Here is a 24,331-nt window from a genome sequence, read left to right on the forward strand (position 1 = left end):
AGAGGGCAGAATGTTGGTGCCTTCTATAATGAGGACTAGTGACAGATAGTCTATGGAAATTCTAGAAAGATCTACAGGTATTTATGTCCTGTGCATGGGAATTGCTGGCTTCCCTGTGTCCTTTGCCTTTAATTTGCAGTCCACGGTGCACCTGGGAATGTCCCAAAACCAGGCTGCACACAGGACTTGTCCCATGATTCTCACTTGCACCCAGTGCCTGCCTGATTGTCATAAGTCTGACAGAGCCACTGTATGCTCACCTGACACCTGCAGAGAGCACTATATGGGGCCCTACCATCCGCACACTGCCCATCAGTGTCTACAATGTCCCTATATGGCACTGAGATGATCTAAGCTGCTTCCGGCCTATGTGCTGCATCAGAATCTGACCATTCCTAATTTCCTCCTCTCACACCCACACTAGAAGCCCTGTACCCACACTAGCCCCAGCTGGCCTGTTGCCTACTGACATCTCATGGACTCTGTCCCAATCCCCTGCCCTGCCCTGCCCTGCCACAATCCCCTGCCCTGCCCTGCCCTGCCCTGCCCTGCCCTGCCCTCACTCAGCTGACAATGTGGACATCTCAAGACAGTCACTGGACAATGGCTGACACACTGTCTGGAGACTGGAAATGTTTCTCGATCTTGGAGAGGAAAGAAGGACCCTCCAACTACACTGAACTCTAAGGAAGTTTATTCAGGTGAGGGATGACAGGGACTGTTTTGTCTCACGTCACACATGTCAGTAGAAAATATCCTAGGTATTGGATGGCGCTGTTATCATTAACAGAACAAAGCCCATAGTGTTGGGAAGGATAATAAATTATGAGTAGGATTAGAAAACCCCAAGCCTCTTCCAGGTCCTAAGAGGGCAAAAAATACCACCAAACACAGCATTAATGTGGTAGGTGAGTTAAATCTAGTTACTAGATTCTAGTGTGATAACTATGACCCTTTTTGTGTCATGCTCAGCTTATAATGACTAGAGGACCTAAGCTTGAGAGTCACCAATGCCTCTCCCTTGCTTCTCCAGCTGCTGAGCATTGAAAAGCCCTAATGAGACAGCATCTGTTTGCAGACATACTGGATTATTCTTTTGCACTTTATCTCTCGGAGTCACCTCCACTCTCAGTAAGTCAGTTTAATTCCATAAATTGGAAATGAGTCACGTGGAAAATATACTTTCTCAATACAATCACAGATTTCCACGTAAAAGGTGAAACATGAACTGTCCCACCTAAGTTCTGGGCTTGCACAGACCTGCTCTGCAAAAGAAACATGTGGTCACAGCTGCAGTCTGCATTCAGTATGGGTGGTCTTGAGGTCCTCCCTAAACTGCATAGATTAAGATAATTATCTTGCTTTCTATCAAAAGAATTCATTATGCCAAGTTGGCCTGTAGAAGGAGGCTAGTCTCTTCTGTATTTTATCAGATGTGCTTAATGTATATAATCATCGATAGTAAGTGAAAGATCTGTTTGGAATTGAAATAGAGTGATGCTGGAGAATGATTCTGAATGCACAATGAGCAGTGGAGGCACCAGAGCCCGGTGTGGATGCCTAGCAGGCTGCCACATTGAGCAGGCACCGCTAAACCACCTGTACATACACATCTCCTGAGATCTCTCTCCTTAATTGAAGGTGATCGTGTCCATCTAGTATAGCACATGCCCTGGAAGGACAAAAGCTACCTACAGGAGCTGTGGTGATGACTCCCAGGTTAGAGCATCTGCTGCTCTCTCAGAAGAACCACATGGTCCCTAACAATCATCTACAATGGGGAATGCTATTCCCTCTTTTGGATCATGAGGGAAATGCACTCAGGAGTGGCCCAGACATACATTTGAAAAAAAAAGATCCATTGAGTTAAAAGATAAAAATAAATATAATCAGCAACAATAAAAAACACAGCATATGAATGATCAAGTGAAACTGCACCTATAAAAACCTATTTCCCAAAATGACGTTGATGGTCATTATCTTTGTGGTTTAATACTAATGCTGTATTGTAAGAAAAACTGAGGCACATGGTTCTCGATTAGGATTATTCTATATTCCTTTGTGAAAGTTGTCATTTTTTCTGCAGCTCTACAGGCATGAGTGTGTGTTACTCAATATCTGGTGCACACAGTCAATAAGGAATGTGTGTTGTAGACTGATATAGACTAGGATGAGCAGAATACATGACAGCATGGATACAGTATGTCAGTGATTACATCATAAAGTGTGTGTCCATAAAAAAAGTCACATTATCCACACAAAAGACACTATCACCCTGTGTACCCCTTGGTGGCTTTGAATTCACTGGACCATGCAAAGATCCATATCTAGCTGTCAGTTCTAAATCTACAGGAGGGGAAAGGACCCTTGAATAAGATGGTCTTAAGAGTCAAGAGTTACAAATCAATTTTTATTCATAAGGAATACAATTTACAAAAAACAGGCATAAAATGAACAACTAAAATTGTATAAAAAATGAAAAACAGTAACAAGAATATATAACTATGAAATAACAAAAAGAAAACTTCAATGAAAATCATAACCAAAAACATTTCTTAACAGCATTTTCTTAATGAACATTTAGAAACACAGTTGTAGTGCTGTTTCTCCTCTAGGACGTGAGATGTCAAGGCATTCCCCTCAGTTGTCTCTCAAATGGTGTTGTCGGTATGAGAAAGGAGAAAGACCTCAATGAGACAGGCTGGCATACGGATACATAAATTTAGGGTCTCTATACATTGAGGAAATTATCTGAGAAGAAGAATATTCCCCCAAAAAGTCTTTGACTGTGAGGATTGTCGTCACAGGGAAATCCTGAGAGAGAAACTCATTCCTCAGGGGGCTGTCTTCCTGGGATCCGTCCTATGCCATGTCTCCTGCAGTTCCTGAGACCTGGGAGGAGAAGGCAGCTATTAAGACACTGATTTGTTGGGGACATGCATACCAGCTGTCAAGTTGCTGCCTTCTGTCCCCTCAGCTGCATTGGACAGACAGCACTGATCTTTCACTGAAATCATTGCTGATATCTCTGCAGGCTGGGAACATCACCAGCAACCCTCACAGTACTGTGGGAGAACAAGCTGCTCCTCAGACTCTACCAGTGCAAACCAAGAATGGGGAAATGGGGAGAGACCTAATTGGGGTGCAGGAAGAAAGGAGAAGGCCACATGATACCCAGAGCAAAGCCAATGACCAGGACTCATTTGCCATTTGCACTTGGTTCTTATCCCTACAAAGTGCTTCCAACCATCACATGGCCCCTGCATGACCTTTGTCACACAACCAAGAACTCATTCAAAACTCTTCATAGCATCCAATCTGTGATAGGGAGATGCAGTCATGTGATATGTTATTCCTCTGTCACCATTTCTGGACTGCAGTTTCAGAAAGGGCAGAGAAGTATAATTGCCCATAATTCAGTTTCTGAGGAGTGGTTAACATCCCAGAATACTTGTGCATAGACAGAGCAATGAATAACTCTATCACATGAGGTGGGTGACTGACTGGGTGTGGGGAGATTAGAAAGGTGATAGGGGAAGCAAAGATGTATCCAATAGGCAAATGGTGTCAGACATTGTCAATCTGACTCAGCTGCTTGTTCCTACCACATTTTGCTGGGTCTGGAGGTTGCTGGTCTTCTCCTGTTCGTCTTCATCCTTCGGGTTCAACTCAAACAAATATCGCTGTACCTCCTTGCACTCCTGCTTCAATGTGACCAACTTCTTCTTCATACATGCCTGGTCCATCAGGAGCCGGCTGTGCAGGTTGCTGGAAACACACTCTGCATAGTAAGATCCTGAAGCCTCTTCCTCCCATTCCAACTGCCAAATCCCACAAACTCCACCAGGACCCAGATACCCATAAAGACTTCATAGAATATATCTCCATACATGTAAGGCTGCTGCACAAACAACAAACGGCTAATCCAGGGAAGAATAAATTGTTTCTGTGATCCAAGCACAAATAAGAGTCCATTTCTGTCCAAAAGAACAAGGGATCTTCAACTATCCATGTGAGCCCAATGCATTGGGGCAACATCAATTAGTAGGCAGCAAATAACCACAAGAGGACAGTAGAACCAAGGGAGGTCATGCTAACCATGTGGTCCACACATTGCGCTTTGTTAAACCTGGTATGACCCCAGAGCCGCAGGTTGGCCTAATAACACTCTGATGCCTGAATCAGTGTAGTTCTATCCAGAGCCTTCTAAAGATGCATAGACACTGTGGTGATAAGTAACAGTCTCTTATGGAACTGAATCTGAGTCCAAAAGACCCACGGCACAGTGATATTTAAACAGCAGAAGACATGGACCCAGAGCTGCAGGCTCTCCAGTCCAGAACAAAGAGAGGCAGACATGGCCATTCCCCAAGTGATGGGCCCTTCTGACCAGTACTTACCGATAGAAGTTAATCTCCTTCTTGAGCTCCTGAAATTTCTCACGATGTTCAATGTTCTTTGTGTCTAAGTTGTGCAGTAATGACATGACCTCTTTCTCCTTTATCTTCAAGTTTTCATAAAATGGATTTGGCCTGAAGTAGGGGCTGGCCCCAGGAAGATAGAACCCAATGAACATCAAGGTTTAAGATTATATGAACTCAGGCTGTGTCCTGTACTAGCCCAGCCCTGGAAGGACACTTTCTGAATTCTACATATTTGGATCTTCTTCAGATTCAGAAACTTGGAATTGTGTGCCCAGGATAACAGAAGCTAAGCACCCAGATAAAGGGTTCCCTGGCTCACTTTTTTCAATCAGGAGAGCTGGATCTGCATTCAAACCTGTTATGATGTCAAGAGCCTAGGCCACAGAGCTTACCCAAACACACACACACACACACACACACACACACACACACACACACACACACACACATCCAGAAACCTCTGATTTCATTTTTCCTGTTTTGAGAAGTGGAATGCTACAAGCCGAATAACTAATATTCTAGAGGCAGACAGTACACATAATTCTGGAGATGAGACCAGATATTGCCACAAACTTATAATCTGCCCAAGGCATACAAATGTATAGACAAATGTGACCACACAGGCAAAGAACTTTACTGTTGAAAGTGGGGCTTCCAAAATAAAGCACTTACACCTCCATGAAACTATTATACAGGTAAATCCTGAGGTCAAAAAACAGACCCCTAAATTCCAAGTGTGCAGGGACATAGAAACATATAAAAGTTGTGCATATGCATGCAGACCTGTGCACACACAGACACACAAACTGGGACACACCCACAAGAAAAGAAAAGTAAACAGACTCAGAGAATGAGAAAGAGAGACAAATATGGAAAGAGCACAATGAGAATCAGTAGAAATGCATGCACCATTACTGTCTCAGAGTGTAAGGCACACAGACAAGAAGAACAGGCCTGAGCCTCAGGCCTTCTAGTTAAGCATTGATATGAACAATGTGGGACCTGTCACCTACGGCTGCTACCAGGAGATGATAGCATTCAGTCCCCTCCTAGCAAGTACAAACACTCTCCACAAACTCACAGCACCTAGAACCTTGCAAAGCTGCCACCTGTCAAGGGCTTTCCAATTGTACACTGGGAACTCATGCTCCAGGGACTTTTTCCCTGAAATCTTCACTCAGATCACAAGTTCAGATTTTCAACAGGCGGAATCAGAGAGTCCATTTCCAAACTCACTCCTCAGTAAGGGTCAGGTTCTGAATCTCCTCTCTATGGGAGATGAGGTTTAGAACAAGGTCGTTTGTTTGGAGCAATGCACACCTCTTGCTCATGGATCCACCTGTCACATAAAGGAGGCGATCTGTCAGCTCATTTCTCTCCTTGGTAGTTAGCTCCAGTTCTCTATTCAGCCTCTCCTCTTCCTCGTTGGCCTGCACCTTGTTTAGGACATTTTCAGGGGATGACGTCTGTCTGCAGGCCTCTGTAGGTAGAAGAACACAAGTGAACCCGCATGGGGCGAATGCATAGAGCATACACAGACCACAGTGAGGTCAAACAGGAGAACATGCTTGGAAGCCAGTGTCACTGCAAGGAGTTTGGTCTATGTGTAAGAGGCCTCCTAAGTGGATCACAGTTCCCCCACTACTATATAGAGACCAAGAGATGTAAGCAGCCAGGTGTTCCCTATGCCCGCCCACACAGGCCAATAGGATACAGGCTCTTTCTCTACCTGCTCCGTATAGTTTGGCTACTGTAGAAAAATATCTGCCACACAGAACCTCTAATATATGAAGGTAAGATTGGCCCCGTCAGCCAGAGGTAGTCAGAGGAGTTCTAAGAATATAAGGTCATGGCCAGGAGCACAATTCTCTCCCTCTTACTACTGTTAGATAGTCACTGAATTTAAAGAAGCAATGAAAGTGAAGTACATTGATGCCCTGTTTAATTCAGAAAAGTTGTACCCTCCATGACTACTTATGGTGTTATTATATCAATTTAACACACCGAATGCACTGTAAAAGTAAAGACTAGAAGTTCACCCAATAATAGCATAGGCATTGCCATATCCTCCATGTGGTTATGGAGAAACTAATGATGTGAAAACCTTGACTTTCAGGAATTGTGATAATCATGGAATTCAATATCTGTGGAGATGTTCCAGTGGTTGTGGCCCATTACTAAAAAGGCCAGCGGAAGACCCCCACACACACCCCTGAGAGGAAGCTCAACATACACTGCCCAGAACTTACTCCACATTCCCCATGTCCTGTGTCCATCATTACCTTTAGGTTTCGTTTGCTTCACTCTAGACTCTTCTCTATCAACATCAACTCTCCCAAAGTGCCTACAAAGACGGGCAAACATGTCTGTGGATATATCCTTTGGACACTAAGAGAAAAAGAAGGGAATTGGTTGTCACAACGATCCTGGTGACATCACAGGGATTCCAAGGTCTCTCTAGGAGACAATAGAATGTCCACGAAGGGACGGCTGATGTCATGGAGAACAGACTTTGCCTCCCTGCTAATGTTCTGCCTGTACTGAGCAAAAGCTGATGTGCCCTTTTCAGGAGACTTCCCTGTGGCATAGCCACTGAGCACCACATGCTTCCAAAGCCAAATTTGGCTCTAGGCTTGATTGGAAAAACCTAAGTCATTGCTATGTATCTAAATGAGTGCTTCCTCCCCAATCCCTGCACAGAAATGTTTCATCCTACATCAAATTCTCCTCAGTCAGCAATATTACCCATTAAAGATTACTGAGAAATCACACCAGTTCCTATAAGTAGCCAAAGATGTCTCATGTCTCATCATGTGCAGGTGCATGAAATCACACCCAGAAATAGCCTGTAGGCTAGGTTGTAATGTGGGTGTGTGTTATAGGTACAACCTGAAGCTTTGTGCTTAACATTTGACAGTTGCCACCAGATTCCTTAGGAGAAAGAATTGCATTCATTATGGTCCTGGCAACAATGTGGTGATCTGTTAGCAGAGGAAACTCAAATATTGGATCTACCAGAGAATGCACCCTCAGGCTGAGTGTGGGGCTCTCCTCTTTGCACTTAAGTTACCAAAGCAGGATTGCATACAGGCCTCTCTAAGCTATAACGTGTGATTTCATCTGAAAAATAAAATAGTCAGCAGATGTGGGGGGGTATGCAGCCAAAGGAGTAGGACAAGCCTAGAGATATAACTCAGTGGACAGAGTAAGAAACAAGCATCTTCACTCCTGTTTCATGGATCACCCCACAAAACACAAAAGCATCTATCATACTAAAAAAAAAAAAAAAACCAAGTTATTTTATTGAATGCATACACTAATACTGTTTACAGTATTAGTAGCAAAGCTCAGATTTTGGGGCAAGATCCATGACTTGAACTATCTTCCGGACAATATATAAAGCAATAAATAAATAAATAAATAAATAAATAAGAAAAAAAACAGAAAAATAAAAAACACAAGAAGCACAAGCCTCTCATGTGACGTTACAGAAGAGTGATCCAGTGGTCACTTCTGACCAGGCCATTTTAGCTATGACAGTGCATAGTGACCCTTAATTTGATGGGTCCTATATAAAGCTTTGTGCAATATTGTCATTTTAACAAACCTCATCCAGAACATACATAACGACACAGGATATGATTGCCATGTCCTTGCTGTGTATCAAGTTATTTTTCTGTGTCCTTGATTGTCAGGCATATTACAGCAACAATCTGAGATTGCTGGTAGACTTGGAAGAAATTGGATATGAAAGATCCCCATTTATATATCAGTACAGCCATTTCTTAAGAATGAGAATCTTTAAGCTGGCCCTCGCTTAGACCCTTGACATTAGACAATAGACCAGAAAGTACAGAAAGCACATTCCCACCCACTCTCTAGGAAGCTGCCTGACCATAAGAACAGAGGGTATAGAACATATCTACTGCAGGGCAATTACAAGACAGGAAACATCTGGGAAGCTGACTGACCACTATAGAAGTGAGATATCCTTGGTACTGAATGCAGCTGTGCTATAGGCTGACATAGCTATAGCCTTGTCCTGGGAACTCCAGAAGAGAAACACCTGCCAAGACAGATATCATGGTCCTTGTCCTGGAAACCCCAGGATAAGAAAACATATATCAAGTCAGACGTCCTTGGTACTGAAATAGCTACATTGATGTGGTTAAGGCCTTATCCTAGGAATTCCAGGCCGAGAAACATCTGCCTAGATATCCTTGGCACCAAAATAGCTGAGCTAAGGAAACTGTGTGATCGTAAATGACTGTTTAAGCTGTACATTTCTGTTGTTCGAGGCTCCTCACATCCCTCCTGCGTGAGGACTGTGTGGAGCCCCAGTGCATTGGTATCCCAAAGTAAACCTCTTGTTTTTACATCAAGACTGAGTCCTGTGTGTTCATGGGGTGGTGATTGTCCTCAGGACTGGAGCGAGAGTCTCCTCTGTCTGAGGGTCTTTCAGATAAAGCTATAGTTGTGGGTTACACACCTCAATTCTCATTGGCTAATGCTGTCCTCACAGTCCTTGGAGGCCCCTTTGTAAGACTACCTGTTGGAAAGTGGAAGCAGCTTTATTTGAGCTCAAAGTGAACCTGACGAGCAACGTAGAGAACAAGATGAGGTAATTGAGAACCTGTCTAAAACCAGCACAGAAACCCACCCTCCATTCAAAGCATCATCTTGAATTTTTACCATTCTCTGCCAACCAGTCTTTCATTCAGGAAAGGTAGAAAAGAACTGGAAATGATCTTTGTATTATAAGGACCTTGATCGCTCTTTCCTTAGGTCCACATTAAGAACAAATGAATTGGGTATCACCATCTGAACAACTTAGTATCACCTACTCAGCATTTCTAGCCTAATACTGTGCCTATGGCAATCTCAAGCTTACCTGAGTGTTGCTGTCCCAGCAAGAAGAATGAAGAACTGAGGTCAAACCCCAGTGAACCTTTCAAGGGGTTAGAAGAAAGCCATCAGAGATACTGCACTTCTTTGTCCTTAGCTTAAATCAAGATGATACAACGTGAATCTATTGGGCTATTCAACCATACATCTTCCTCACAACCCCACCTATCTGAGTTCATTGCTTGGCAGAATTCATGCCCCACCATCCTAGATATTTCTTGATTCATTGCTGCCAAGGGCCAGGTTTCCTGAGTTTTGTTTTTTATAGAATTGGGTGTAGTCAATCATAGTTGCCCTCTGTAAGAAATGACAAATATCTATAATAACTGACCACACTGTACTTGTGTTTACAAGTACAGTAGTGGAAAATTCAGCATAACTGAGGAGTGGGAAATCACCACTGTGTCCTGGCCTTTCTCTGCCCATATCCCAGCTCACAGGCAGCTGGGGCAAACCTTGAGTTCCTCTGTAGAAACAGAGTGAGGTTGAATGGACACTGAGCAGGCAGAGCAACACAGCTGAGGCAACTCAATTCCAGCAACAAATGCATTATTTGTTTCCCATCTTAACAGCTCCTTTTGAGGACTTGTCCCCACACCTAGCTTAAACACAGCAATTTTCATACATGCCCGCCTGCTATTTCATATTGTTGCTGTAATACGCCTCCACATCATAGATTTCAAAAAAATATATACCTAACACTGAAAAGGGTGATGCTTGTCAACAGCTAGTGCGTTGGGGGCCCAGGTACGGTCACAAATAACCAGGACACAGGGGATGCAGAGCTAAGGCAGATGCAACTGCATGCAGCTGCATGTTTATTAACCCTTATACAGGCATGAATATGCATTACCTCACTTTACCTTTTGGCAAGATATAATAAGATCGTTATTCCCATGATACCAGGAACGACTGAATCAAGACTAGGCTAAGAAGTGAGACTAAGCAAAGGCTTCTCCTTAAAATATCTGTATAGCAAATCACCCCTCTTCCTAGTATCACAATATACTTGTCATAACCCAGAGAGCATGAGAGCCGCTTCCACAAAAAAGGGACACAGTACAGCATAGTGTAAGGTAAAGTGAGAAAAACATTTTCTTCTCAAGGGCAGCATTGCAGCCCCTGCTTGCATCTCTCAGCCGTCTTTCCTTGATCCTGTCAGGGAAGTGTCTCTCAGTGACTCCACAATTTCTTTCTCTGTTCTTTTGTTTTAAAAGTAACACTCTCTATAACATAGCTAAATGTCCTTGAAGGGGTTTAATCATGCAAAAAGAAAGCAATATAATATATAAAGTATGCAACCTTTAATGAGTGTATCTATTTTCTTAGGGGTATTTTTCAGATACCTTCCCAGATCTGGATTTAACTTTGGTAATTGTTATCTGTCTACAAAATCAACAATATCGAATAAATATTCCAGTTTTCTGGCATAAAATCCTCGGGAGTAAGAACTAATGATTTTGGAATTTGCTCAGTGTCTATTGTAATGTCCCTCATTTCATTTCTGATTTTTAATTCATGTATTGTCTCTCTTGTGCATTGTTAGTTTGAGGAAGGGGTTGTTTCTCTTGTGGTTCTTCTCAAAAAAAAAAAAAAGAGGAAGAAAAGACAGCTCTTGCTTTCCTTGACTTTGTATTTTTCTCTTTGTTTCTAAAGGCTTGATTTCAACCCTGAGTTTATTGCCCTTCATCAGATCCTACCAGACTCTCTATGGGATGAGGCTTTGCCTCACTTGGTAACAGCAGCATGGAATAAATGAAGCTTCTGCTGATCTCTGTTGTGGTGTTGCACATCACAATCTCACCAAAAATCATGCATAGCCTGGTTTTAGGCTCTATTAAAGCAGCCCAGTATTTCAGTGTTCCCTGCAAGGTGCCATGGAACAGTAGTAACATAATTCTGCATGCACATCGACAGGTTTCTCCACAGTCTTCTGGGTCATTTGATAATAATTTATAGTGAGTTCATGGATGAACACACACACACACACACACACACACACACACACACACACTTTACTGACATGGTGCATATTCTTTGCACACCAAAAATAAAGTGAGCATTACTGAAAATGCACCAATAGTGCAATCGATGGAGGGAGCTGTGGGGAAGCTGGGGCTTAGAGTTACTTAAAAGACCGATGCAGATTCTCCTTCTATTGGAGGAGAAACTTGATAGACAATGTGGTTCTTTATTTTCTTTCTCTAGAGCACACAGGACTAGGGTGGCAGCTAGGGCTTTAAGTGTGTTTGGCAGGTACTGTAGCACTGAATTAAATCCTAGGGCTGGAACCCTATTAATCGTCTACAACAATTACAGGGCAGGCTGGATGACGACACTCAGCTGACAATGTGGACATCTCAAGACAGTCACTGGACAATGGCTGACACACTTGTCTGAAGACTGGAAATGTTTCTCGATCTTGGAGAGGAAAGAAGGACCCTCCACCTACACTGTCCTCTAAGCAAGTTTATTCAGGTGAGGGATGACAGGGACTGTTTTGTCTCATGTCACACATGTCAGTAGTAAATATCCTAGGTATTGGATGCCGCTGTTAGCATTAACAGAACAAAGCCCATAGTGTTGGGAAGGATAATAAATTATGAGTAGGATTAGAAAACCCCAAGCCTCTTCCAGGTTCTAGGAGAGCAAAAAAAAAAAAAAAAAAAAAATACCACGAAATACAGCATTAATGTGATAGTTTGGTTAATCTAGTTACTAGTTTCTATTGTGATACCTATTGTCAGTGCCTGCGCTGACAGTGTGTGAATATTGGGTGTAGGTTTGTGGGGTTGAAAGAAAACACGTACACGGGTCACCCCTTTTTAGCGAGTGCCACCAAGGCTTTACTGAGATCTCCTTATATACCAGAGGCAAAAGCTGTGGAAAAACAACAAGGCAGGTGAAAATCCCCAACCAGGAAAATAGGACAAGTCTGTGTGGTGAAAGTTCCAGCCCAATCAGGGGCATAAACAGCTTCTTAAAAACAAGAAGCAGGAAAGCTCAGTGGGGAGGAAGGGTGCCATGGAAAATCCCAGCCCCAAATCAGGGGCTAAGAGCAGCTGTCAAAGGTGTAAACAATTTCTTGCTATAGCAGGCTGAAAGGCTCAGCGAGGGGGGAGGGAAACACCAAGGTAGGGCCCAACAGGAGCCTTCACTGGTGGCTCTAATGTTTCACTTTCCTATGCCAACTGGCCTCCACACTGATTCTAGCACCATAATGATTTCAAGTCTTCCTCCTAAAGAATTTTGTGGCAACCATTGAATGCTAAGCACAAGGCTTCATGAGTGTTCCCCTAACACACACCCATGTTGCAACCTTCCATGCAGGCTATTTCTTGATGTGATTTCAAGCACCTGTACATAATAAGACAGGAGAACATTTTGACTGCATATTCAAACTGGTATTATTTCTCAGGAATTTTTAATGGCTAATATTGGTGAAGGAGGATAATTTGAGTTAGGATGAGACATTTTTGGGCAGGATTTGGAAGGAACCATTCATTTAGATGCATAGGAATTACTAAGGTTTTTATAATCAAGCCTTGAGGAAAATTTGGCTTTGGAAGCAGGAGATGCTCAGTGCCTCTGCCCCGGGAAAGTCTCCTGGAAAGGGCACCTCTGCTTATGCTCAGTACAGGGAGAACATTAGCAGGAAGGCAAAGTCTGTTCCCCATGACATCAGCTGTCCCTTCTTGGACATTCTATTGTCTCCTAGAGAGATCTTGGCATCCTCTGCTATGTCACCAATGTTGTAGTGACAACCAGTGCCCTAGTTTGTCTCAGTCTGAGTCTGGCAGATACATCCTAAGACATGTTTTCCAGTCTTAGAAGTGTTTTGGGAGGGGGGATGTCGATTGTGGAGAGACTAGGGTGAAGGAGTCTGACCTTTCGTCTCAAAGAAATGATGGACAAAGAAAGTGGTTCTGGGGAATGTGGAGTAAGTTCTGGGCAGTGTCTTTTGAGCTTTCTGTGGAGGCAGGGGGAGGGATGGTGGGGGTCCTGCAAGCTTAAGCTGACCTTTCTAGCAATTGGCCACAACAACTGGAGCATCTGCAAAGGAATTGAATTTCCATGAATATCACAATTCCTGAAAGTCATGGATTTCAGAACATTAATTTTCCCATCCCCAAAGAAAGGATATGGTAAGGCCAATGCTACTATTCTGTGAACTTCTGGCCTTTACTTTTAAAGTTGATTTGTGGCTTGTTTTTTGTTTGTTCATTTATTTATTTAGTTGGTAATATTATTTATTGCCAAAGTCAAACATCTGGGTTACATCCTGGGACCCACATGACAGAAGGAGAGAAATGGCTCCTGAAAGTTGTTTGGTCATGTGCTGCACACACACCCACACACACACACTTACACACACACACTCACACACACACACAGACACTCACACTCATACACACACAAACTTTAAAGCAATAGTAATTTTTCTTAGAGTCTGATATAATTGGTTCTAATACAAGGACAGCCTGAGTGTAGTTACTATATAATTAAATAGTACTCATGCTCTCAGGCAAAGAGTTTAAAGTTTATAGGTACCTAATAAACTAGCATTGGGACATATGAAGAACATTTAAATGTTCAGCAGAAATACAAAGAATAGCTAATTTAATTTATTAAAAGTGAAAGCTTATACAATTCTGAAGGTTTTTATGCTGGTTTTATTATACATGTAATTATGAAAAGAAAACGTACATACTTGATCAATGAAATGGGGAAGATTGATTTAATGAACAGAAAAATGGATGGTACTTCAAAATTTCCATGATTACATATTAACTATTTAATTCCCTCCACAATAGCAAGAAACGGACATTATTATTTATGCGACATTACAGATACATAAACCGAGAAAATATTGTTTGGCCTGATTTTCTGAGCTTCCTTAAAGATATAGTTAATTGACAGAACTGTGCTTTAAAATTAGGGTCCATATTCTTCTGTTTTAAATGTGTGACACTTTTCTCTTTTTTTCTCCATCTTTATTAAATTGGGTATTTCTTATTTACATTTCAATTGTTATTACCTTTCTGGGTTTCCAGGCAAACATCCCCCTAACCCCCCCTCCCCTTCTCTATGGGTGTTCCCCTCCCCATCCTCCTCCCATTACCGCCCTCCCCCCCCCAACAATCCCTTTCACTGGGGTTCAGTCTTGGCAGGACCAAGGCCTCCCTTTTATTTCTAGTGGGTGCTGCTCTCCCTGCTCCGTGGGAAGTGGATGGGGGGAAGGCCCGGGCCTGAGGTGAGTTGGAACTGGGGTAGAAAGGCATAGGGCCTCCTAGGTGAGAATGTCAAACCACCACTGCTGCTGCAGCCACCATGGAGAAGCCCTTGTTCCTGCTGCAGGGAGGAGAGTCTGGTGCCCACAAGATGGCTGAAGGGGAGCTGAGAGTGGACAGCTTCATCACCCGCCTGCTGGAGGCATGAGGGTATCGTCCGGGAAAAATTGTGCAGATGACTGAAGCAGAAGTCCGAGGGCTGTGTATCACGTCTCGTGAAATCTTTCTTAGCCAGCCAACAGCTGTGAACACAGGTTTCTTTTGGAGAGCAGGCCTGTGCAGGCCCAGAACCTAGGTGGGACAGTTCAAGCTACCCTTTTTCCATGGCCAATCTCAGATCATATTCAGAAAGTATTTCTTGGGCTAAAGAGATGGCTTAGTGGTTAAGAGCACTGACAGCTCTTCCAGAGGTCCTGAGTTCAAATCCCAGCAACCCCATGGTGGCTCACAACCATCTGTAATGAGATATGATGCCCTCTTCTGGTGTGTCTGAAGACAGTCACGGTGTACTTGTATATAATAAATAAATAAATAAATCTTAAAAAAAAAAAGAGAGAGTATTTCTTCCAGGTGATGGATTTCCAATTTATGGAATTGAACTAACTTACTGATGGTGGAAGTTACAGAGAGTTAAAGTACAGAAGGAATAATCCAGAATGTCCACCAACAGTTGCTGTCACACCAGGACTTTTAAAAGCTCAGCTGCTAGAGAAGCAATGTAGTCTTTGGTTATTCTCAAGCTTAGGTCTTCTAGTCATTATAAGCTGACCATGACACAAAAAGAGTCATCTATATCAAAATAGAGAATAGTAACTAGATTCACAACACACTATCACATTACTACTGTATTTGAGGTTCTCAGTTAATATCTAAGAACCTGGAAGAGGCCTGGGTCTTGCTACACATACTTATAATTTATGTCCCCATTGTCAGCTGAGATTCTTCATGCAGCCTGGGGTCAAGGAGGTCATCCCACAAAGCACAAAACACCCATCTCAGATAAACATGTATGGTTTATTGAATCCAAAACATCCATGAATTTCAGGACACAATTAAATGTTGAAACCTAAGGATAATAGATATAGAAGAGAATTAAGATTTCTAGTTCATAGATCCAGTAAACACCTTCAACAAATCATAGCAGCAAACTTTCATAAGGTAAAGAAAGAAAAGGCCATAAAGGTACAACAAGCCTACAGAACATCAAACTACTTGTACCAGAAAAATTCCTCCATTCACATAATAATTAAAACGCTAAATGCACAGATCAAGAAAGAACATTAAAAGGGGTAAGGTATAAATATCTAGTAACAAATAAATTCAGACATATCTGAATTACACCAGACTTCTCAACAGAGATTCTAAAAGTCAGAAAATCTTGGGCAGATGTAACGCAGACACAGGCTCCTATATCCAGCATAATCATCAATCACCATAAAAGGAGGAACCAGGATATTTCATGACAAAACCAAATTTAAAGAATTCTTTTCTGTAAGAAAGCACAACAGAGGCTAATAGGAGGAAAACTCCATGACAATGAACTAAACTATACCCAAGAAAAACCAAGAAATTAATCTTCTCTCAATAATTTAAAAAAAGAGAAGCACACAAACATAATTTCACATATAACCAGAAAAAGAAGAGAATGCAGCAAACATTGGCTTTAATATCTGAACAGATCTTCTTTCCCTAATCCCCAAGCTCCCAGGGGCCAAACTGCCAGCCAAACTGTATGCAAGGATGCTCTATGGTTCAAGGTGAGGCCTGTAGCCCCACCAAAGGCAGATCCTAGAGGTGTGAGGTGGGAATGGATATGTGTGGGTGGGGGAGCACTGTCACATAGGCAAAGCTGAGCAGAAATGGGATGTAAATTTGAAGAGGGGAGTCTGGAAAGCAGGACAACAGTTGAAATGTAAATAAATAAAATAACCAATTAATAAAAAATAGCCAAAAATAAAATAACAAGTAAAAAGGTAAATGAAAATTAAACCAAACCAACCAAACAAACAAACAAAAACCCCTGTAGTGGATTGGCCTAATGCTGCTTGTATTTTAATGCTAATTTGTGGAACTCAGGACTGGTTAACCCCAAATAACTGACCCTGTTCCCAGTTAACTGTGATTATAAAGAAGCCAACAGCCAACAGCTGCACAGCAGAGAGATGGGGGAGGGGAGTTTCTGAGGGCTTTGCTAGAGAGGATCATGAGGAGGGAAGAAGGAGGAAGAAGCTGCCATAGAATAAAGGAAGAACGTGTGTGATGGAGAGGAGAGAGGAAGAGGACAGCAGCCATGGTTAAGGGAGAGGAGAGCCTGGTCCTGAGGGCTGTCCCAGTGGAACAAAGAGCAGCCAAGATGCTACACAGCCAGTAAGAGTTGAGCGTTATTGTTTGGAAAGTAGATCTGATACCATGGAGGGCAGGCAACTGCACAGCTACTGGGCTGACTAATGCACACTAAAATAAATTTAACAAAATATGTATAACCAGTAAGACAGCTCTGTAGAGGATCCTAAAAGGAATACTTTAGTTTGAAGGGAAGGACAAAATACCAGAGAACACAGGGGATAAATTAATAATACTAGGAAAGTTAATCAAAGAAGACTGGGAAAACCACAAAAATTAACAAAATGACAAAATTTAATACATAGGTTTAAATAATAATTACATATCACTAAACTCAATATCTAGGGTGGTGGGGCATGAATTCTGCCATGGTCTGAACTCAGAAAGGTGGGGTTGGGAGAAACATGTCTGGTTAAATAGTCCATCCACATTGTGTCAATGTGATTTAATCTAAGGACAAAGAAGTGGAGCATCTCTCATGGCTTTCTTCTAACCCCTTGAAAGGATCACTGGGGTGTGGCCTCAGTACTTCATACTTCTTGCTGGGTCAGCGAAACTCAGGGAAGCTTGAGATTGTCATAGCACAGTATTAGGCTAGATATACTGAGTAGATGATACTAAGTTGTTCAGTTGGTGATACCCATTTGCATGTGTTCTTAATGTGGACCTAAGGAAAGAGAGATCAAGGTCCTTAGAATAGAAGGAACATTCCCAGTCCTTTTCTACCATTCCAGACTGAAAGGCTGGTAGGGAGAAAGTGGGAAATAATAAAGAATTAATAGATGATGCTTTGAATGAAGGGTTGGTTTCTGTGCTGGTTTTAGACAGGGTCTCACGTATCCATGTTGCCCTCTCCCTGGCTGGCCCGGTTCACTTTGAAGTCAGTGCTTCCATTTCCAATAGACAGTCTTACAAGAGGGGCCTCCGAGGTCTCTAGGACAGCATTAGCCATTGACAGTTGAGGTGTGCAACCCACAGCTATAGTTTTAGCCACTTTGTTCCATGTCTACCAGCTATTTCAGATTGTTGCTGTTCTATGCCTGACAATCAAGGACACAGAAAAATAACCTGATAGAGAGCAAGGACATGGTGATCACATCCTTGCCTCTGCTGTATGTTCTGGATGAGGTTTGTTAAAATTCCAATATTGCAAAAAGCTTTATATAGGGCCCATCACATTAAGGGTCACTGTGCACTGTTTCATCTAAAATGGCCTAATCAGAACTGACCGCCAGACAACACTTCCTGCGAAGTTCCTATGAGAAGCTTAAGTTTTTTGTGTTTTTTCTTCTTCCTTCCTTTCTTTCTTTCCTTCTTTCTTTCCTTCTTTCTTTCCTTCTTTCTTTCTCTCTTTATTTCTTTCTTTCTTTCGCTTTATAGGTTTAGAGGAATGTATTTTGGGCCACGGATCTGCCCCTAGTATCTTAGCTATGGATGTGATCAATCAGTGTTAGTGTGTGCATTCAATAAAATGTCCATTTTTGACTAAGGTAGATGCTTCTGTGTTTTGTGGGGTGACCCATTGTCAATGTCTAGTGAGTTGGGGCCCTGGGTATGGTCGCATACCCCAGGACACAGGGGGTGCAGAGCAAAGGCAGAAGAAACTGTACGCAGTTGCAAGCTTTATTAATCCTTATTAAGCTAAGAATATGCATTACTACAATTTTCATTGTGTCAAGATACCATAAGATCATTATTCCCAGGATACCAGGAACAATGAGGGAAGATTAAACAAAGAAAGACGAATAAACAAAAGCTTCTTCTAAAAATATTCATATAAAAATCACCTTTCTTATTATAATCAAAATATACTCACCATTACCAAGAGAGCTTTAGAACCACTTCCACAGAAACGGGACACAGCAGAACATAATTTAAGGCCAAGTGAGAAAAACATTTTCTTCTCCAGGGCGGCATTCCAGGCCCTACTTGAATCTGTCACCAGGCCTTTCTTGACCCTGCCTTGGAGCTGCATCTCTATGTCTTAACAATTCCTTCTTTTTTCTTTGTTTTAAAGTAACACTTTACATAACATAGCTAAAGGTCCTTGTAGTGGTTTAGTCAGGTAAAAATAAAGCAACATAATACATAATGTACATAAGATTATGGCAAAACTAGCTCCTCCCATGCTATGGAAAATCCTTTGAAGCCAAGCCTTGGGATCTAATCCTGTCAATTGATTAGCCAATAATTTCGCTATTTCCATAGGGGTAGTATCTTCTAGCTGTTTACCAAAAGACATTCGAACATCATATTTCAAGGCATTAATTACTTTTGAAGCACTTTCAATACACTCTAAATAGGCTTGAATTAACTTCCAATCATGTTCTGTGTCATTATCCATATATTTACTAACAGAAAAGTAGTAGGATTTCATCATGATAAGCATTATAAGCCCGATAACTGGCATTGGCCGCAGCAGAAGAAACCATGAGTAAAACACACATTGCTAAGAATAAGTGCTCAGCAGTAAAGGACTTTCCTGAAGGGGACAAAATTATTCCTTTCAGTGCTTAATCGCTTCACCTTACCCCATATAGGTAATAGGGTTGTCACTACACGGATCCTTATCCATTGTTGTTTGTGGACACTAAGAGGAGCCAGGGCCTCAGTAATGGAGGACACCTCCTCATCTCCTGAGAACATCCATCAGGAGAAAATGTAGCTGGTTTAACTGGATTCCTTTGAGGGTAGGGAGCAGTTCTTATTATTCTGTGCTTGGATCCATCTCCCAGGTAACCAGAATAGTCTCCCATCCTGTAATGAGACAAAACCCTCTCCCCTATATACAATGATGTCCCTTCCTGCCATTCAGCATCCCGGGCAATTTTTATCCATACTGTCTGTTCCATGCCTTCTGGGGGGAAGTTCAACAAAGTGTCTATCGGCTCTTGATATAACTTCACCTTGTGGTAAATTAAGAAAATTAATAACGTATAATGCTTGTGCCAATATAGCTCTGGGACTGGTCTGCAAACTCCTTCAGGTTGCATAAGGCCATCTCTTTTCCCCCTTTTTAATTTTATAATTTGTCATTTCAGGGTATGGTGAATTCTTTCAACAAAAGCTTGTCCTTGTGTATTGTGTTCTGTACCAGTAATATGTACAATATGATATCGTTGACAAAATTGTTTATATTGATAAGAAATATATGTTGGTCCATTATCAATTTTAATTTTAGAGGGCAGTCCCATAACAGCAAAAGTTTCCAATAGATGCTGTATAACATGAGCAGTGCGTACTCCTGGCAATGGTGTAGCCCACACAAATTTTGAAAAATTATCTATGCTTACATCTATATGTGAAAGGCGACCAAACTCAGAAATATGGGTTCCATCCATCTGCCACGATGTATTAAGTTGCATCCTTCTGGGATTAATTTGAGATGGAACACATTTTATACGTGAAGACTGACACATAGGACAATTAGCAATAATTTGTTTGGCTTGAGAATAGGGAAGCTTATATTTAATATGTAAATATCCTGTATTGGCATGATTATGACTGTGTTCTTCTGGGGTAGCAAATGCCACTAATTGATCTACCATAGGATTGCCAAGTGTTAAAGATTCTGGAAATTTTGAATGTGATCTAGTATGTGTAATGAATATTCTAGAGTTTCATAATAACAATAGTCCTTTAATATGTGAGAATAACATTTAATATATGCTTAGATGTAGAAACAACAGCAGTCGCAATATTCTGTACTACTCCTACAACATAAGCGGACTCAGCTATAATATTTTTACATCATGAGTAAAATCCTGGAATACATTAATTACCGCTAATAATTCATTTTGTTGTACTGACCCAAAAGAAGATTCTTGTCCCCAAAATTAATCTTTGGTCCAATAAGCCATCTTGGTGTTAGAGCCATCTGTAAACACAGTAAACGGTGATGGTAATGGATCAACAGAAATTAGTGTATTTATCAAACTTTTTTTTGTTTTTTAAAGCAATCCCACAATTTACTATGGGGAGGATGAAATTCAATATTTCCAGTGTAAGAAATCATGGCTAATTGAAAAACCTCAGACATCTGCATTAAATATTCCCCTTTATCTTTGCTTAATGGGAAAACAATAGCAGCACAATCATATCCCCACAGAGTAACAGGTCTTTGTATGCCTTGCTGAATAATTAAAGAAATTTGTTCCTCATTATTTGTTAATGTTTGGTTAAAGTTTTATTTAATATAAACCCATTCTAAAGGCAACACATCCTGAGCGAAAGCGCCTGTAGGATATTCAAGAGTATTTAAACATATAATTTAATAACTCTATCTGGATCAATACGTGCCAAATATGCATCTTTCCATTTTCAGAAAAGATACCCTTGCATGCCTTCATATAAGCATTAATATCCCCAGCCTCCTTTATAGGTAATAATGCTCTCCTGTACTCTTCATTAGCATTTTCAAAAGCAAGCATTTGCAGCAGTTGTCCTCCAGCTTCCTCTCCTACCATTGTTCTTTCCAATGTTAATTTTAATATACATAAAAACTTAATATATGGTTCATAGAAAGCTACTACCTTTTTCAACCAACCAGTATCATCCTTTATAATAAGTCGGTTGGGCCACACCTTGAATCGATGCTGGCCTAATTATAGGAAAAGAAAAGGCAGGTGAATTCGTCATTATCATCGTGTGAATCTAATGGTCAACATGCCATCCTCGGGAAACGACTTAGAAAAACCTGCTTCAGGCAATGGTGCAGAGGGCAAAACTTTTACTTACGTTTTGTCTTAATGAAGCTCTAGCTTCTTGTTCTGTATTCGTTATTACCCTGTCTGCATTCATGGCCTTGAACACAGTAAAAATTACAGCCCAAAGAGACCAGAAATTGGAATCTTTTTGCTCTGCCTGACAGCCTTTTTCACCTTAACTTTCACTTTGACCCAGATATCAGAATCCCTGGAACCCTCGTCAGGGAACCATGGAGTTTACTCTTGCTGTCTCTAAACACTTTTCTAAACCAGACTGATAGACATGAATTCCCTGCACTCTTAAAGATGCTTAAGCATAGCGAGATGAAGAGAAGATTTATCTTGTCCCATTTCCTTGTAATAAATTGTACTTACCTTATCTGACTGTCCAGACTTACCTTCAGGGACCCAGTTCCAGTGCCATAGGTCGACGTCTTGGGTGTTGGGAACCCTGCATTCCTTTCTGTGTTTCCCGATGCTCAGTGGCCATGACACTCCAGCATGCTTTGAAATGAACCAGTCCGCCGACACCACCACCACCACCACCACCACCACCACCACCACCACCACTACCACCAATTTGGTTTTGTAAATAAAGTTTTATTGACATCGCCATACTCAGCATTTACATCCTGTTCAGTGCTGCTTCTGGCTGCAGCTGCAGGGCTTAGGAGCCACAGAGCCCTGTAGGCTCCCAGAGCTGAGAGCATTGACCTTTGCCTTGTTTGTGAAAGAGGTGACTGACCCCTGTGCTCGAGGTGGCCTTTCCGTGCCCTTTAACCCATAGCATAGGTCTCTGTGCCATCCTGTCCCTTTGCTATGATGTGCACTTCCTGGTACATTTCCGTTAGCTCTTGACATTTCCAGAGCATTGGGTCTTGCAAATTGAATTTGCATGGCACCAGGAATAGACCTGATAGCAGGGTGTGGGACACTCCCTATGGGGAACCCTGCCCAGGGGCATAAGCTTACTTTTCCAGTCAACTCCCTGAACAGTGAGCCTTTGTGGGACAAGGTACTTCACGACATGACTTGACCTCTCTGCAGTGCACCCAATCCCTGCTTGGCTCAGATGTCCCCCAGAGAGGTTGTGTGAGTGTCCCCAGTAGAGGCAGCACTCTGTGTGGTGGCATTGACATGGCATCCAGGAAAGTCAAAACCAGAGGGACATGTCGGGCAGTTGGAAGCAGATGTCTGCATCCATGGAGAGAAGGATGGACTAGACACTCCTACAGGGGGTGAGCTGAGAAGCACTTCCTTGGCTTTTTCACAGCAGTGTAGGCTGCATGCCATGCTGTGTACCCATGCTGTGCTGAAGCCCCAGGCTTTGAGTCTCCCACAGCTGCTGTGTCCTGGGTCCAGGGTGGGATTAAGCAGACTTCAGCAGGAGAAAGGTGAAAACCCTGGTTGCAGGGTGGGGATGGCACAGTCATAACACTCCTGCACATGAGGCACCTGACTTAGAGCCGTATAGCAGCTGTGACAAACCAGCTCTGGTGACACTCATCTGCAATGCCAGGCCATGGGGGGTAGAGGCAGTAGGATCAGTTGTTTAATTATCCTTGGCTACAAGGCAAGTTCGAGGCCAGCCTGGGCAACTTTGTCTATGAAAATAAGACAAAACTAGGTCTTGACTCTGAGCATCACTGCCTGTACCTGGCATGGTTGCCCCACCCCAGGGAAGAAACCCCTCTGTCCAGAGGCCATAACTGCAGGAGACTCCCTGGCCAAGTGTCTATACAGCGCCCTGTTTGACTGGTCTGTGCTGAGGACCAACCACGCTCTCCTCAACAGGAAGGACATGGGAGAGGCTGTTTCTGTGAGGTCCCGGGCCCTGAGATGGCCAAGAATAAACCCTGTCCTTGGGAAAGCCATGGAGACTAGGAACCCAGGGGATCTCTGCAAACACCAGGGCTGGCAGAGAACTCTGATCCTCTACAGCAGCTGCTCTCAATCTGTGGGTTCTACATCAGAGCTCCTGCACACCAGACATTTACATTACAGTTCCTCACAGTAACAAAGTGACACTCATGAAGTAGCTCTCCAATAAGTTTATGTTGGGATGACAACGACATGAGGAACTGAAATAAAGAGTCACAGTGTTAGGAAGGGTAAGAACCGCCATTCTATAGGAACCCAGGCATCTGCACTCGGTGTCTGGAAGTGTGATAGGCTAGACTTCACCCTCAGCGATGCCAGCATGTGGGCACCAAGCCTAGGTTCCACCCCAATGCTTCCTGGATATGTGCAGGCCTGGTTCCATCAAGAAGTAACAAAGGAACCCTTGGCAAAAAAACACTGGGTACCAAACAGTTCAGGAAAACACACCCCTCTGCTGCAACTCCTCTCAGGAGGGCTAATCTTTCCAGGAGGCCCCGGCTATAACCAAACCTTGTCTCCCAGTGCTTGCCCATTGGTGTCTTGGCCATATTCAGATTTGAGGACTTTGAACAGAATAGCTTCCAGCAGATTTGCATCAATGAATCCAACAAGCAGTTGCAGTCCTACTTCACCCAGCGCATCTTCAAGCTGAGGCAGGTGAGAGTGGACACCTATTCCCCAGCCCAGCCCGGCCATCACCCTGAATGTCAGTGATGTCCCTCAGTATCAGCAGGATGGGGCCTGGGCACCGTAGGTTCCCCAGGACCTAAAGCTATGTCCT

General features: G+C 42.5%; 2 protein-coding genes across 3 annotated transcripts in view; one reads left to right on the forward strand and one right to left on the reverse strand.

Annotated features, from left to right (window-relative positions):
* LOC147999304 (disks large homolog 5-like) overlaps positions 1 to 24,331 on the forward strand; it is a 43,986-nt gene that overhangs the window by 9,049 nt on the left and 10,606 nt on the right. Inside the window, exon 2 of one of the 2 annotated variants that reach the window (XM_087596532.1) lies at positions 11,649 to 11,807. The exons of the other annotated variant lie outside the window; for it this stretch is intronic. The gene's annotated coding sequence lies outside the window, so the exon portion shown is untranslated. The remainder of the gene's footprint in view (positions 1 to 11,648; positions 11,808 to 24,331) is intronic. 2 annotated transcript variants of the gene reach the window in all.
* On the reverse strand, positions 2,391 to 24,246 carry LOC147999305 (disks large homolog 5-like). The gene is made up of 7 exons (XM_087595412.1): positions 24,061 to 24,246; positions 22,045 to 22,173; positions 20,774 to 20,840; positions 5,745 to 5,904; positions 4,401 to 4,544; positions 3,606 to 3,768; positions 2,391 to 2,892 (listed from the first exon to the last, which is right to left on the reverse strand). The coding sequence occupies exons 1-7, from the start codon at positions 24,244 to 24,246 to the stop codon at positions 2,863 to 2,865; spliced, it is 879 nt and encodes a 292-aa protein (XP_087451538.1). The 3' UTR covers positions 2,391 to 2,862.

This window comes from Rattus norvegicus, chromosome 19 (genome assembly GCF_021556685.1).
Source record: "Rattus norvegicus strain SHRSP/BbbUtx chromosome 19, alternate assembly SHRSP_T2T, whole genome shotgun sequence".
Lineage (NCBI taxonomy): Eukaryota > Metazoa > Chordata > Mammalia > Rodentia > Muridae > Rattus > Rattus norvegicus.